Source organism: Mauremys reevesii, linkage group 6 (genome assembly GCF_016161935.1).
Source record: "Mauremys reevesii isolate NIE-2019 linkage group 6, ASM1616193v1, whole genome shotgun sequence".
In the NCBI taxonomy this organism is placed as follows: domain Eukaryota; kingdom Metazoa; phylum Chordata; order Testudines; family Geoemydidae; genus Mauremys; species Mauremys reevesii.
The window spans coordinates 78,299,289-78,314,438 of NC_052628.1; the positions used below are offsets into that span (position 1 = coordinate 78,299,289).

A 15,150-nucleotide genomic window follows, 5' to 3' on the forward strand; every position below is an offset into this window, starting at 1 on the left:
TCTAAACACTATACAGCATTAAGCTTTAATTTGTAGATGTTTGCTGTACTATCACAGAGCTAAACGAGTCAGAAGTTGCACATCTAACATAAATTAACCATATTCTCGTTGCAAAACCTAAGTTTTGTGGAAGTGTTGGATATGAAGAATTCTAGAAAATAAGTGGGATGCCTCCTGGGATTAGAGTTATGAGAACCAACTGAAGGTGGAATTTTCAAAATGTCTCTGTGCTGGCCTAATTCTGTTCACATTGAAGTGAATGGGAGTTTTACTGTTGACTCCAAGGGGAGCAGAGTTAGGTTCATGCGGTGAACTTTTGAAAATCCCAGTCTGAAAGATCTAAGTGTGCCCTGAGTGTACTTGGAGTTGACTCTTTAAAAACTTCTCCATTGAAGTGCCTTGTCTTTTGGTATTTTTAAAATTTTAATCCAGTGAAATTTTACTGTCATTATATTATACAGCCTAAGTACTTGAGTCATTCTGTTAATTCTTCCATTTGCATCAGTGTATGAAATAATGCTAGAACAAATATTTCTTCAGATCAGCAACAATGACAATTCTGGGGAATGTACAAAGACACCCCAACCCCTCCCTTCCCGCCCCCATTGCACCCCCTTCCCCCAAGTCCATGCCCCTGCCCTGCCTTTTCTCCGCCCCCTCCCCTGAGCACGCAGTGTCCCTGCTCCTCCCCCTCCCTCCCGGAAAGTCCTAAGCACTGCCAAGCAGCTGTTAAGCGGGAAGTGGTGGGAGGGAGAGGAGCAGGGACGTGGTGCTCGGGAGGGGAGAAGGAGGGGGGAGCTTGGCTGCTGGTGGGTGCAGAGCACCTGCTAGTTTTTCCCCATGGGTGCTCCAGCCCAGGGCTGCCCAGAGGATTCAGGGAGCCTGGGGCAAAGCAATTTCGGGGGCCCCTTCCATAAAAAAAAGTTGCAGTACTATAGAACACTATATTCTCATGGGGACCCCTGGGGGGCCCGGGGCCTGGGGCAAATTGCCCCACTTGTCGTCCCTCCCTTCCCCCCCCCCACCCGGGCAGCCCTGCTCCAGCCATAATGCAGTTTAGGATAGAGTTCTACTTAAAATTTGTCTTTTAATAAGTCATACATATGCTGAAATGGCTCCTCACCCAACTACCATATTCCATATAAACAGACTGAAATACTACATATTTGGGGGGGGAAATGGATAGTTAAGCATCCTGATGTTTGTATATACAAAGGGTGGTGTCAGAGGGGACAGGGAGAGCATGGGGGCCCTGGGTTGGGGTGGGGCAGGGAGGAGTCACATGGGAGGTCACGTCCCACCCCTCCTTGTGTCCCTCCCATGAGTGCAGTACCACCAAGAAATTATTTCTATTTGCACTACTGCTTATTACTAGAGTTTCTGTTCCTTAGGCCTGGTCTACACTAGGAGTTTATGTCGAATTTAGCAGCGTTAATTCGACTTAACCGTGCACCCGTCCACACCAGGAAGCTAATTAGTTCGACCTAGAGGGCTCTTTAGTTCAAATTCTGTACTCCTCCCCGACGAGGGGAGTAGCGCCAAATTCGACATGACTATGTCGAATTAGGCTAGGTGTGGACGGAAATCGACCTTAGTAGCTCCGGGAGCTATCCCACAGTGCACCACTCTGTTGACGCTCTGGACAGCAGTCCGAGCTTGGATGTTCTGACCAGCCACACAGGAAATGCCCAGGGAAAATTTGACACGCTCGGGCGCCTTGTGGATGTTCTGCAGGACCGCAGGCAGGAGGACAGAGCCCCCCTGCACTGTATCTGCAACCGCCCTCCCCCGCCACAAAGTCCCAAACCCCCCTCACCCAAAGTAACAAGAAGGAGGGGTGACAGGGGCCTTGAAAACTGTCACTGCACCCCTGCAGAGTGCACAAATACAAGAAGGCTCTCTTTCCCTAAATGTTGAGAAGTCCTTCCCTTCCTGGCTCACCGAAGCCCCAATCCCAGTTTCATCCCCTAACTGTGTAGTTGATTATTAAAAGTAGTTTGCTGTTAATTACTATTTCCGTCAGGTTTTTCTACAGAAGACTGTCTGTGAAGGGGGAAGGGAGTTGTTAATTGCATAGGACAGTCACCTTTAACAGGGTACAGACACGGGGGCAGGATCAACAGCAGGTCACACACACAGTGCAGTCAGTAGGCATCCTGGTCGGTCTGGGAGGTGTTTTCCATGTTCTCTGTGGGTTGGGGGTACGTGACTTTGTGGCATGGGAGGGCGGTTACAGAACTTATGCAGCGGTCCTTGTCCCGGACCACAGAGCCACGCAGCAGGGGAATCTGTAACCGTCCTCCCCCGCCACAAGGTCACGTAGCCCCCGCACACAGAGTCCCGAAAAGGAGGGATGGCAGGCTCCGTTGAAACAACCAGTCCGGCACTGCAGACCGCTCTAGGAGCAGGAGCCTGTCATTCCTCGAGTGTAGAAGCGGTGTTAACATCACTGCACACCCTACCCACCACAGTCTGCGTCCCTGTTTCAACCCTTTAACGTGAATTCATTAATAAAGAAAACGTTGTTAATTAACAATGTTCCATTAACTTTATTTTTAAACGTGTGTTGGAAGGGGGGAAACGTGGTGAACGGGGTATGTAACCGCAGAAGAAAGTCAACAGTAACTGAAGCAGGGGCAGGTTCAGCTTCTCTGTAAAGAAACTGAACAGTCACAGGTTACCCTGCTCCCTGAGGAACCTAGCTTTCAAAGCCTCCCGGATGCACAGCGCTTCCCGCTGGGCTCTTCTAATTGCACGGCTGTCTGGCTGAGCGTAATCAGCAGCCAGGCGATTTGCCTCAACCTCCCATCCTGCCATAAAGGTCTCCCCCTTGCTCTCACAGAGATTGTGGAGCACACAGCAAGCTGCAATAACAATGGGGATATTGGTTTCGCTGAGATCCGAGCGAGTCAGTAAGCTCCTCCATCTCCCCTTGAGACGTCCGAAAGCACATTGAATGATGACAGTTACCCAAGACCACCCTCGACACATTTTTCCCCCCAGCATGCATTGTGGGGAAATCCCAGAATTCAAATGGGCAGCGGGGACTGCGAGAACTGTGGGATAGCTTCCCACAGTGCACCGCTTCCAATGTCGACGCTTGCCCCGTTAGTGTGGACTCACAAAGTCGAATTAGTGTCCTTAGTGTGGACACACACATTCGACTTTGTAAGGTCGATTCCACAAATTCAAATTAAGTTAAATCGAACTAATCTGGTAGTGTAGACATACCCTTAGAATGACATTCCTGTACATGAACACAAATATCTAATTACCTTTGTCGGAGACAAATTTCATGACATCTAAGTTTCTTGCAAAACTGGAATGCATAAATTTAGACTGTCAGTTCATCAGGATAGAATCTCTTTCTTTCTTTGTACTGTGTCTAGCCCAATGAGTCCCAAACTTATTTGAGACCCCTAGGTAATGCAGTAGTTTAAATAGTAATGTACAGCAGTTTGTGTATTGGATGTCCATAAATGGATTAAACCATTTATATAGTTAGTATTTACATTTAAAAAAAATAATTGTGTAACTTTATAATTTTGTAATAATTTTCCATTTCTTTACAAAATAAAGATAAGACAGATTGTGCATGGAATGACCACAGTAAAATCACCAGGGAATTACTTGGGGGGCAGGGGATGGAGACTTCAGGTTAAAGGTTAAACAACAACAACAAAAAAATCCAATCTATAGTTTAGCAAAAGAATGGCAGGAATTTAATGTGTCAGTTGTTCCACACTAGGAGTTTGTGTTTTAAGAAGACAGTCCCACATTTCACATGTATTTTCCCATTATGAATGGAACTATTTATGGAGCGTCAGGATAGAGGGGAGGGAAAGAAAAGTATTTGTGTTGACAGAATTTGTGCCTTATCAACTTCAGTTTATTGGTAACGTCTTTTTCAGAATTAGAAAAAGGTGACTTGGATACCAAGGTCCCCATCTGCATTACAAAAACAAACTCAGGGCAACCAGTTACAACATCATTAAAATTTGCACTACAGGACCTTAACTGGTTGTAACTGGGCCTAATCTGAGTGAGCTTGGAGCATATCATTGCTTTTATTGAATATTGCTTTTATTTTATTTTTTTTAAAGAGGGTGGGAGGAGATGTCAACAGGTAGATTTCTCTCTGAAGTTTTGTCCTTTTCTCCCTTGACTCTGATCAGAACTTGTTTGTTTGTTTGAGGGGTTTGAAAGGGAGAATGGGCAGCCAAAAGAAAAAAGATGGCTAGTGTAACATTCTCCGAGCTAGAGCACTATTCTTAAATGTAGATTCTGGTTACATTATCTGTAATTTTATTACAAGAAGTCATGGAATCCTTGTATTACTTGAGACTCTGCCTTACACAATTTTTAGTGGTGTCTCTATAGAAACAAAAATATGATTGAAATAAGTGTGTATCTTTTGGGTCCATATATGATTCATGGTTTAAATATTTGTTAGGACCTATCGGGTATATATTCTGAAATCTCTCAGCTTCAAAAGACCTATTTTCTTTCTTGCTGACGTAGCACACTTTTCTCTTTCAGGTAATTGCCTTTAAAATAAGGACCAAGAGACCATTTATACATGCTTCTTTGGTGCTTGGACTAACACGTTCGAAGAGAAGACTCTTTTACCTCTTTGTCACAAACTTCATTATCCCACGACTTAACTGCCATTGGGAAAAGCTCACAACAGAAGAAAAACCTTTTCCACTTTCGGTCCATTACACAGTAGTTGAGCTAAGGAACTTTCTACGTGGAGGCTGTATAGCAGAGATTTGGAATTTTGCTGCTTGCTCTCATCCTCTGTGTTAACACTTCAGACTGTAAACAATGAGTGAATTCTGGTTGTGTTTCAACTGCTGTATTGCAGAACAGCCTCAGCCTGTAAGTATGAATCTCTGCATTGTTTCTGTATGTAATCAAGTATATTGTTTTTCTTTTATTTGTGCTATTGACTAAGCTCAGTGAAAATGAAAAAATCATCTAGCATATCTGTTTAGCTGTGCTGTAGGAATAATCATATCGATTTCAGGCTGACGTGGATATTTTGATTTGCAAAGATACTAAGGAAGATGGGGATAGAGAGAGCAATACAACAAATAGCCCTAATGTAGGTACCCAAAATGGATGAAAAATTGGAAATATAAAAATCCAACTTCAGCTTGTATTGTTGCTATTTTAGGCTAAGTTAAAGATGGGGTTGGGTGAGGTTGAGGGAAGAGAATATTTATATTTAGAAATCAAGTGTGAATTCCAATCCTGACCCCATTGAAATCAACGGCAAAACTCCCATTTTTTTGCCATTGACTTCAGTTGTAAGGTTAGGATTTCACCCAGTGTTTAGTTGTCACTCTTTAGGATTTTTTGAGGAAATCTTGAGAGAATGTGTATTACAATCAGTTAACTTGATTTGCACCACAATCATTTGAGTTTTGCTGGAAGGAGGAATAGATGTGATAATAGCTCAGTAAAGCATGAAGGAATACAAGACAGAAGCACTTCAAAGCATCATGCCCGGAAGACAAAATAAACTATCTAATACTATTAATCAGGAAAAGACAGGGTACACAGATGTATCACACAAATTCATTAAATGCTGGAACAGTACAGAAGTGATTTTTTTTTTCATATTGAGACTCAAGAAATAGATTTAGGACCTCTGCTACCAGATACTGGATCCAATACTGTTGTGCTTCTGGGAGAAAGCCTACCTATCATGCAGGTAAAGTAGGCCAGGAATTTGATTAGCAGTTCTGGAGATGTCTTCACAACTACACCTAGGAAGATCAATCCTGTTGAGCAGTGCAGCCAAATCAGACCAAGTAGTGGGGTACAGAAAGGAGAGTTCTTTATTCCAGCCAATATGTGGGAGATAGTACAGTGAACATGGGAGAGTATGTTTGAATTAGAAGTAATAATAGAATCACAAAGTGGTGCAGCTCACAGCAACACAGAGAATTTGGTTTTGTATTGACTTAAGGAAAGTCAAAGCCACTGAAAAGCTTTTCTGAGACTGTCAGGAATTGCAAAAAGATTGAAAGCAAAAAGAATCCTGAAGTAGTAATGGAAGTATCAGTAAACCTAACAGTTTAAACCTCCTTGGTGCACAGTATAAATGTAACTTGCTGTCATTTTTAATGAAACAGAGTTGAGGGAGGAATTCGTACTCAGATACCAACATGGGGAGTTAAAATTCCTCTAATGTGGAATGAATACCTTGCAATCTTTCAAGACTTGCTCTGTCAGTATCCTAATGACTTACATAGTTTGAAGACAAAATGTTTTAATAGGATTAATGTGAGTTGTTATGGCATTCAGGAATTAAGAGAATTAATACACCCTTAGGCTATAGAGCACAATTCCATGTAGTTTGCAGACTCTTAGCATTTTTTTAATTCTACAAATAACAGTAGAAACCAAAATATGTTCCACTTGTTTTTAGAAGCTGTAGATAGCTGCTTTTCTAAACCCTGATTATAATTTTATGCTACAATAAAGTTATTGCATGGGAGTACAAAATGAAATGTGTTACAGGTAATATAATACATTAGTACTACAGTTCTTAATCCCCAATAAAGTGTGGAGGTTATAGTTCAAAGCCGATTAGGGGCTGCAAACCTTCACCCACTCCTGTCTCTGATGTGGATTTGCTCAGTAACTTGCACTCCTTCCTCCTCCCTCTCGCCCCCAAGATACAAGCAGCACCGTGTAAAGTATTTCACTTGTTCCTGAAGTGCTGCATTTCAAGAGTTGTAGGACTTGGCTGGCACACGTGTACAATAAGCGTTGTTGCAAAGGACTGAGAAGTAGTTTGTGTGACTGAATGTGAGCTGATAGTAATGTCGTAGTTAGTAATAAACCTAGAACTCTTAGATTCCATTTCTGTCTGTGTTCCTCTTCTGTGTAACTGGGACTGAAATTTCAGGCTGCAGAATGTAAGTAAATTATTAACATTATACAAAAAAAAATTATCAAATCTAAATCAATCCCTTTTCCATTCTGGACAGGTAGATACAATGACTTCTCTAAACTTCTTAAAAATAATTTCTTCAGAAACTGGGAATGATTCTCAGTGCACATAAAACTACTTTGTCTCACTAGAGCCCAACACACATTAAGAGCCTGAATAGGTCACCCTTACTCATGGCTGAGTAGTAACTCATTCTGCAAGCAGTCCTTGTGTAATCAATGGAAGTACTGGCAGAGTGAGGGTACTGTTCAATGTAAGGATGGCAGAACTAGGCCCCAGGATGTGCTGCTCCTGCAGCAGAGCCTCCTGTGGGATGGGTTTCAGCAACTGAGTCACTTTGTTGGCTTCAGTCTGTGCCTGCTGCTAGCTCCCATCACTCTCCATGCTGGGTTCTGGGGCCAGTGGGGGCACATCCCAGCTGAACAGCACAGTGCCCAGAACTACTCCTAAAATGAGCACAACGTCAACAAGTTGCCTGAGACGTGGTTCTGCTTCCTGATTTTCCTATACTCAGTCCTGAGATGCTTAATCAGATCTCTGCACTGGTCACCAGTCTGGTATATTTGAAGCGTTGCCAGCTTCTTGACTATTTGCTGGTATGCCTGGTCATTCCTGGTACTCTGACGGAAGTCCACTGTTCTGCTGGCCTCATACCAGAGGATCACCAAAATCTGGCTGTGCTCCAGTGACTGTGAAGCGGTGTGCTGCAAAGGCTTGTCATGTTAAGTCTCCATTGCAAACACAAGGCTGCTGATGGTGTGTTTGCATTTCGGTGGTCAGAAGACAATGGAAGAGTTAGTGCTGATTCACTGAGCTGCTGCAGTACACCAAAGAGGGATGCTTTTCTTTTCATTGGCCTCGATTTGAGGATTCTTGGGATAGAGAGGACAAAGGTAGTTGGCCCATGAGATTGTGGGATACTTTTGTAGGACTCGTAGGGCCTCAATTGGCAAGGGAATGGGAGGGGGGCGGCATCTTCACTGCAAAGCAATAGGGCTTGAATCCTGGTTTGGATCCTCAGTACCCACAGGGTTCTACAACTCTAGGGCCAAGCCTGAGTCTGAGAGATTTGTGTGTAGATAGAAGATGGGTTTGGGCTCAAGCCTTAGTCAGAGCCTGCACTTATGTTGCAGTGTAGATATACCCTTAGTGATCAACTCACTGTGAAGTTCCCATGTACCATGAGACAGCTGGAATACATCAGTTGCACTGCCCTCAACCATCGTATCGAATGTAGTGCTAAATTCTAATCTAATATGTATAACTCTGAGTTAGCACAGTAGCGTTTTTGTATTTTGAATTATGTTGTAATGCACATGCTATTCGGTGGTGGTTAAAATTTTGGTTCTTAGAAATTGACTATGGGTAGGTGAACAAGTTCCCTTGGCTTCTGAATTGCAGTGATCTAACATGCAAGAGATTTTTCTGGCCATGTGCCCTATTGTTGGTATAATTACACGTTAAGACTATTGCTGATTAAGTACTCTGGCTTCAGACTTATTGTAAAATAATATTTTTGATAGATTTGGAGTAATGCGTTTCATGTTTATTTGATTATTTTATAAAATAGTAAAATTATAGAAGACTGATCTTTGTATATTAAAATGAATCAGTTGCTTGCTGACTGAACCCTCTGCCCATGAGAATAAATGAATTGCAGAAGATTTTTTCATGTATCCTGTGTATTAATGTGTAATGGAGTTGCACATTTATACATCTAATTACACCAGCAGCATCTAGTACAAGGACTCTGAGTAATAAATCAAAGCCTCAAAAAAGATAAATTGCTTACGATGTATCCAGCTTCAGGCAGCACCTTATCAGTCTAATCCAAAAGATTTCATGCTGCAGTTACTGTTCAGCCTGCATAATATTTTTTAAAAGAATCATGCAAATGAACAAATATGGAATATGCTAGATTTAGCATAAAAGATATCCGCATTTAATGATTTGTTCCTTTTAAAGTAGGAAATATGTAAGCATTGCCCCCATTACTCAGGCGAAGCCACAACTTTCATGTCCTTTTCCCAGTCTTGTCTCTATTTTATGTCTTCTACTGTGCCAGCCACCACACCTTGAAACCATTCCCTAACCTGATTCACTGTTCCTTCAAGTCCATCACTAAAACATGTTTCTTCCAAAAGGCTTGTAGAGATTAATCTTCTCACAGAGAAGCTATTGACAAAAATTGATGTTCTGAAATAAAAATTGTGGAAGCAAAATAGACACATACTTTATTCAGTTATGTTGCTTACATTCCAAGCATGGAATGGAATATATCATGTCTCTTCATATTTAAGTCCTTTCATCATGAATTCTGTGGCTTCCTTCTTTGTCTGTAAAACATCTAGGAAATTTTGGATGCCACATAAATACTAACAGCATAATTTTTGAGATTTTTAGCTCCATCGGGGAAAGATACAAAAGGTATAGAAAGTGTGTGCATGTGTTCTCCAGCATATCTAGGCTTGCCCTTTCAGTGATGAGTTTTCCTCTGCCCTCCAGCTCCAGGAGGCAGGGTGAGTCTGCTGTTCATAAGAAAGTTTGACTCCCACTTCTGGGAAAATCCCAGTTTATTCTTCCAGCCTGCTTCAACAGGTGGTCTCCAGGCTTCCTCCTGTCCGGGACTACAGAGCATTAAAAAAAACCTTTAAATTAGGGCTGTCAATTAATCACAGTTAATCCACATGATTAACTCAAAAAAATGAATTGTGATTAAAAAAATAATCACACTGTTAAACAATAGAATACCAATTGAAATGTATTAAATATTTTTTGTTTTTCTACGTTTTCAATATTGATTTCAGTTACAACACAGAATAAAGTGCACAGTGCTCACTTTATATTATTATTTTTATTACGAATATATGCACTGTAAAAATGATAAACGAAATAGTATTTTTCAGTTCACCTCATACAAGTACTGAAGTGCAATCTCTATCATGAAAGTGCAATTTACAAATGCAGATTTTTTTTTGGTTACATAACTGCACGCAAAACCAAAACAGTGTAAAACTTTAGAGCCTACTTCTTATTCTGCCAATCACTAAGACAAACTAGTTTGTTTACATCAGGGGTTCTCAAACTGGAGGTCAGGACCCCTCAGGGGGTCGCAAAGGTATTACATGGGGGGTCATGAACTGTCAGCCTCCAACCCAAACCCTGCTTTGCCTTCAGCATTTATAGTGGTGTTAAATATATAAAAAAGTGTTTTTAATGTATAAGGGGGGGTCACGCTCAGAGGCTTGCTATGTGAAAGGGGTCACCAGTACAAAAGTCTGAGAAACCATGGTTTACATTGGCGGGAGGTACTGCTGCCTGCTTTTTATTTACAGTGTCACCTGAAAGTGAGAACAGGAGTTTGCATGGCACTTTTGTAGCTGTCATTGCAAGGTATTTACGTGCCAGATATGCTAAACATTCATATGCCCCTTCATGCTTCTACCACCATTCCAGAGGACATGCTTCCATGCTGATGATTCTCATTAAAAAAAAATCCATCAATTAAATTTGTGACTGTACTCTTTGGAGAGAGAATTGTATTTCTCCTACTCTGTTTTACCCATATTCTGTATATATTTCATATTATAGCAGTCTCGGATGATGACCTAGCACGTTTGTTTTAAGAACACTTTCACAGCAGATTTGACAAAACACAAAGAAGGTGAGATTTCTAAAGATAGCTACAGCATTTGATCAAAAGTTTAAGAATCTGAACTGCCCAAAATCTGAGAGGGACAAGGTGTGGAGAACGCTTTCAGAAGTCTTAAAAGAGCAACACTCTGATGCGGAAACTACAGAACCCAAACCACCAAAAAAGAAAATCAACATCCTGCTGGTGGCATCTGACTCAGATGATGGAAATGAACATGCATTGGTCTGCACTGCTTTGGAGTGTTATCAAGCAGAACCCATCATCAGCATGGAAGCATGTCCTCTGGAATGGTGGTTGAACCATGAAAGGACATATGAATCTTTAGCGCATCTGGCACGTAAATATCTTGCAATGCCAGCTACAACAGTGCCATGTGAATGCCCGTTTTCACTTTCATGTGACATTGTAAACAAGAAGAGGGCAGCATTATCTCCTGCAAATTGTAACCAACCTTGTTTGTCTGAGTGATTGGCTGACCAAGAAGTAGGACTGAGTGGACTTGTAGGCTCTAAAGTTTTACATTGTTTTATTTTTGAATGCAGTTTTTTGTACATAATCTACATTTCAAAATTCAACTTTTATAACAAAGAGATTGCACTACAGTACTTGTATGATGTGAATTGAAAAATAATTTCTTTTTACAGTGCAAATATTTGTAATCTAAAATAAATATAAACTGAGGACTGTACACTTTGTATTCTGTGTTGTAATTTAAATTAATATATTTAAAAATGTAGCAAACATCCAAAAATATTTAAAATAAACGGTATTCTATTGTTGTTTAAACAATAATTAATTAATCGCGTTTCATTTTTTTTAATCCCTGACAGCCCTACTTTAAATAATTCATTTTGCCTGAAAAACTTTCATTTTAGGCCTTCTACCACTTTTTAGATTTTTCAGGGTGCCTAGCACCAAAAAATGCTCTATTCTCCATCCTTTTCTCCCTACTTTTGGGCCCCAAGATGGCAGTAAAGCCCTGTGAAGTGAAGAGGAAAGCCAAAAGATGCAAAGTACACATGTATTCTATCTTCTTTAGAGACAATTTTAACTTTGTAGCAAAATCTTTATATAGAACAAGAAATAGACCTGCCTTTATCTAATCTTTTTAACATCACCCGTCTATAATTCTGCTTCATTCTGTAGTATACTCCAGAACATTATATTAACAATATTGTGAATTGCAGAAAAAAAAATGCTAGAGCCCCTTTAAAGCACTGCCATTGCTAGCTCTTTAGAAGTCTAACTGAAGTAGAACCTTCAGCTTATAACCCATCTGTTTCTGTCCATGATCGATATTAAATGGATACACTGTACTGCAGGCTATATAAAAATTTATATTTTTTAAATTAAAAAAAATCAGATTTTATTATTTAAATGAAATAGTTTTCTTTTTTAAAATAAACACATTTAACTAAGTTTGAAATTGACAACTTATGTTAGATTATATAAATTTAGACTTGATCATTTAAATAAAAAATATGCTAATCATTACACGTTTGCTGCTGAGTTTTAAAGAAAGTCAGACCACTGAACTGGTGGAAATCACTGGCTAAGCACCTGGAACCAAATTTTTTAAAAGTGCTAAACCAGCTTTTGATAGCAGTAGCCTATTTTGCAGGTGCAGAGAGCATATTTTCTTCATTTTGGGTTATTCAATTAATTAAGTTCAATGAATAGGTCATTCAGAGTTAAGAAACAAAGTTGGGATTTGGAAGAGGAAAACAAATGTTCTTGCTTTTTCAATCTATGAATTAAAAAAAAAGTGTGAGAGGATGAGATCTACTGGTTCTAAAATATTGAAAGTCAATTCAGTTCACTAGCTACAGATAATGTACTTTGCTATTTAAACCAGTTTTAAATGTAAAACATTTTTGATAAACTTTTTGATGAACTTCTTTCTTATATATTCAACACACTTAAGCTTGCTTTATTTAATGAATAACATTTAAAAATGCTGTTTGTGCTTTTTTTTAATTTGAATTTCCATTGAAAGAGCATGACACAAATCACAAGTAAAAAGTTAATCATGTAGTAAATAAATGCATCACTCACCATTTTCTAAAATCAGAATGGAAAAATTAAGACTGAATAAATATTAAGCTGTAAAAATGTGTTTATAAAGTGTATAGTTATAATTATGCACCTGGTTAGCAAAAAGAAGCATCATATCTAGTGTAAAGGCTGTATATATTTGCAAATCAACGTGTTTTAATGATTACCAACTAATGAGAATCAACCTTTCTTTAGGAAAATAATTTAAAAGTATAGATTCAAAACAAGATTAAAATCAATGAGATAAATTAAGGTTTCCTGCTTGCTAATTTAAATAATGATTAAAATAAGTTATTTAAATCAATCTGATCCAATTGCTAGTGTACTGGGTAAACAGCGCTACACAAAGTGTGATAGAAACTATGATTATGGCCACCAGAAGGGACCCACTGCTGACAAACACTTTCAGCGGCTAGTTGTATTTCTAATGGAAGAGATTTCTGTGGTTAAGACTGAAAAATATTTTGTCATTTGTGGGTTTCTTCTCCCTATTTGGACAAAAAGCACCTATCCCTACAGCCTTGGGCACATAATTAACCTAATTAAGGCTGCAAGTTTGTCACGGATTCTGTGACTTTCCATGAGCTCCATGACTTCTGCAGCAGCCCGTGCGCCTGGTTCTGGGGCAGCTCATGCAGCTTCTGCACCAGGCGCACTGGCTGTTGCTCAGACAGTCTTAGGCCCCCTGCCCCCCCCCCCCCAGCAGCAGAATTTGGGTGTGGGCAGGGGCAGGGGGTTGGGGCACAGGATGGGGTGAGGCAGGATCTGGGCAGTGCTTACATGGGGGGGCTTCCCGGGATCAGTGACATTCACCTCACTCAGCTGCTACGCAGACGGCACTGCCCCTGAAGCTCCCATTGGCTGGACCGCCTAGCAGCTGAGCGAGGGGGATGTCACCATTTCCTGGGAGCCCCCCAGGTAAGTGCCGTCCAGAGCCCGCCTCACCCTGTCCCGTGCCCCAATCCCCTGGCCCCTTCCACACCCAAACTGCTGCTTCTCGGGGAGGCGGGAGGGGAGGCATGGAACCAGGTAGAGAGCCTGCTGGTCCCGCCAATCCTCCCTCCCCCAAGTTTTAGTCACAGGTATTTTTAGTAAAAATTCATGGCCCGTGACCTGTCCATGACTTTTGTTTACTGCCCATGATCTGTCCATGACTTTTACTTAAAATACCCATGACTAAAACATAGCCTTAAACATAATTAATATATACAACGATACAATAGAATTAATTAGCAAAACCAGCATAAACCAACCCCAGCCCATATAGCAAATAAAAATAAAATTTTGATAGTTCAGGGTATTCTAAAACTAGTGAGCCAGATTCTGCACTCGCACTAGCATAAGCAAGTGCAAGTTCTTACCCACTGTGGCCAAAACACGAACATTCAGTGCCCTTTAATCATAGAAACTTTTTTGACCTACAATATAGTATAAATTTCAGTGTTGAAATATACAAGCTAGAACCTTCAGCTGGCACAGTAACTTAGACATATTTAGCTTTTGTATAGGCCGTAGCGTAGAATTACTTATCAAGCCATCAATCTCAGATATTTCAGAGGTTTCTGTATTACATAGCTCATTAATGGCCTATCAAATCAGTTTGATAAAGGCATCCTTTATTAGAAGGGACAGTTTGCCAGTTTATTGCAGGTTTCTACTGGTCCTGACTTTGTTTGACATTTCTACATATTGTATTAACTGTTAATAGGCTGCTTTATTTATTTGTTTAAATGACCTATCTTGTGTCTTACTATCTCTGGTGCAGTGTCAAAATATCAAGATAAATAATATTCTGTATATTTATGTAAATGCAGGGAAATCATTGGATATTTCTCTTGTACCTGTTTGTGAATAAAATGGTGAACTCTGAAGACAATGGTACTAACATTATACATTTTTATTGGGTTATTAGTGAAATAGGTGTTAAAACCAGATATCATGAAAAATGTGCAAAGATTATGCCCAGTCTTCTGTTGGAGGAATGAAATGTATGTATGTAAGTGTGTATGTGTGTGTAAATAATATCTAAAGTAATGTATAATTCTACAATTGTCAGCACACTGAAAAAGGGTTTGGCAATTTTTTTGTTAAATTAATTTAAGGGCTTGCTAGGAGAAGATCAGGTTATTTGCCTAAAACTCTGTTTGAAAGAAAAGCTGATTTGAAGCTTCAGCTAATCAAGGCACCATTTAAAAAAGGATTCTCAAATGTTTTCTGATCTCTTGTAGTCAGTCATGGTCAGTAGTGCTCTGTCACTGAGAATGTATTTCCACAGCTAATGCCTAGTGTCGGTCACAAAGAGTGGCCTTCAGAAAAGCTGAACTGGACCAGCAAGAGCTGTTAGCGCTGCATAGTATTTGGGGATGAAGTGAACCACATTTTAAACAAGTTTTGTATGAAAGCTCTATCTTAGTTTAAAATATTATATAGGATAAGCTCCAAATTTTTATTTTTGCCTTAGTGTTTAACAGTA

General features: G+C 40.1%; 1 protein-coding gene across 2 annotated transcripts in view; it reads left to right on the forward strand.

Annotated features, from left to right (window-relative positions):
* Positions 1 to 15,150, forward strand: part of CDC42SE2 (CDC42 small effector 2) — a 114,817-nt gene that overhangs the window by 68,474 nt on the left and 31,193 nt on the right. For both annotated transcript variants that reach the window (XM_039545083.1, XM_039545084.1), the window contains exon 2: positions 4,540 to 4,881. In XM_039545083.1, coding sequence (XP_039401017.1) covers positions 4,828 to 4,881 — 54 coding nt within the window. In that variant the 5' untranslated portion in view covers positions 4,540 to 4,827. The remainder of the gene's footprint in view (positions 1 to 4,539; positions 4,882 to 15,150) is intronic.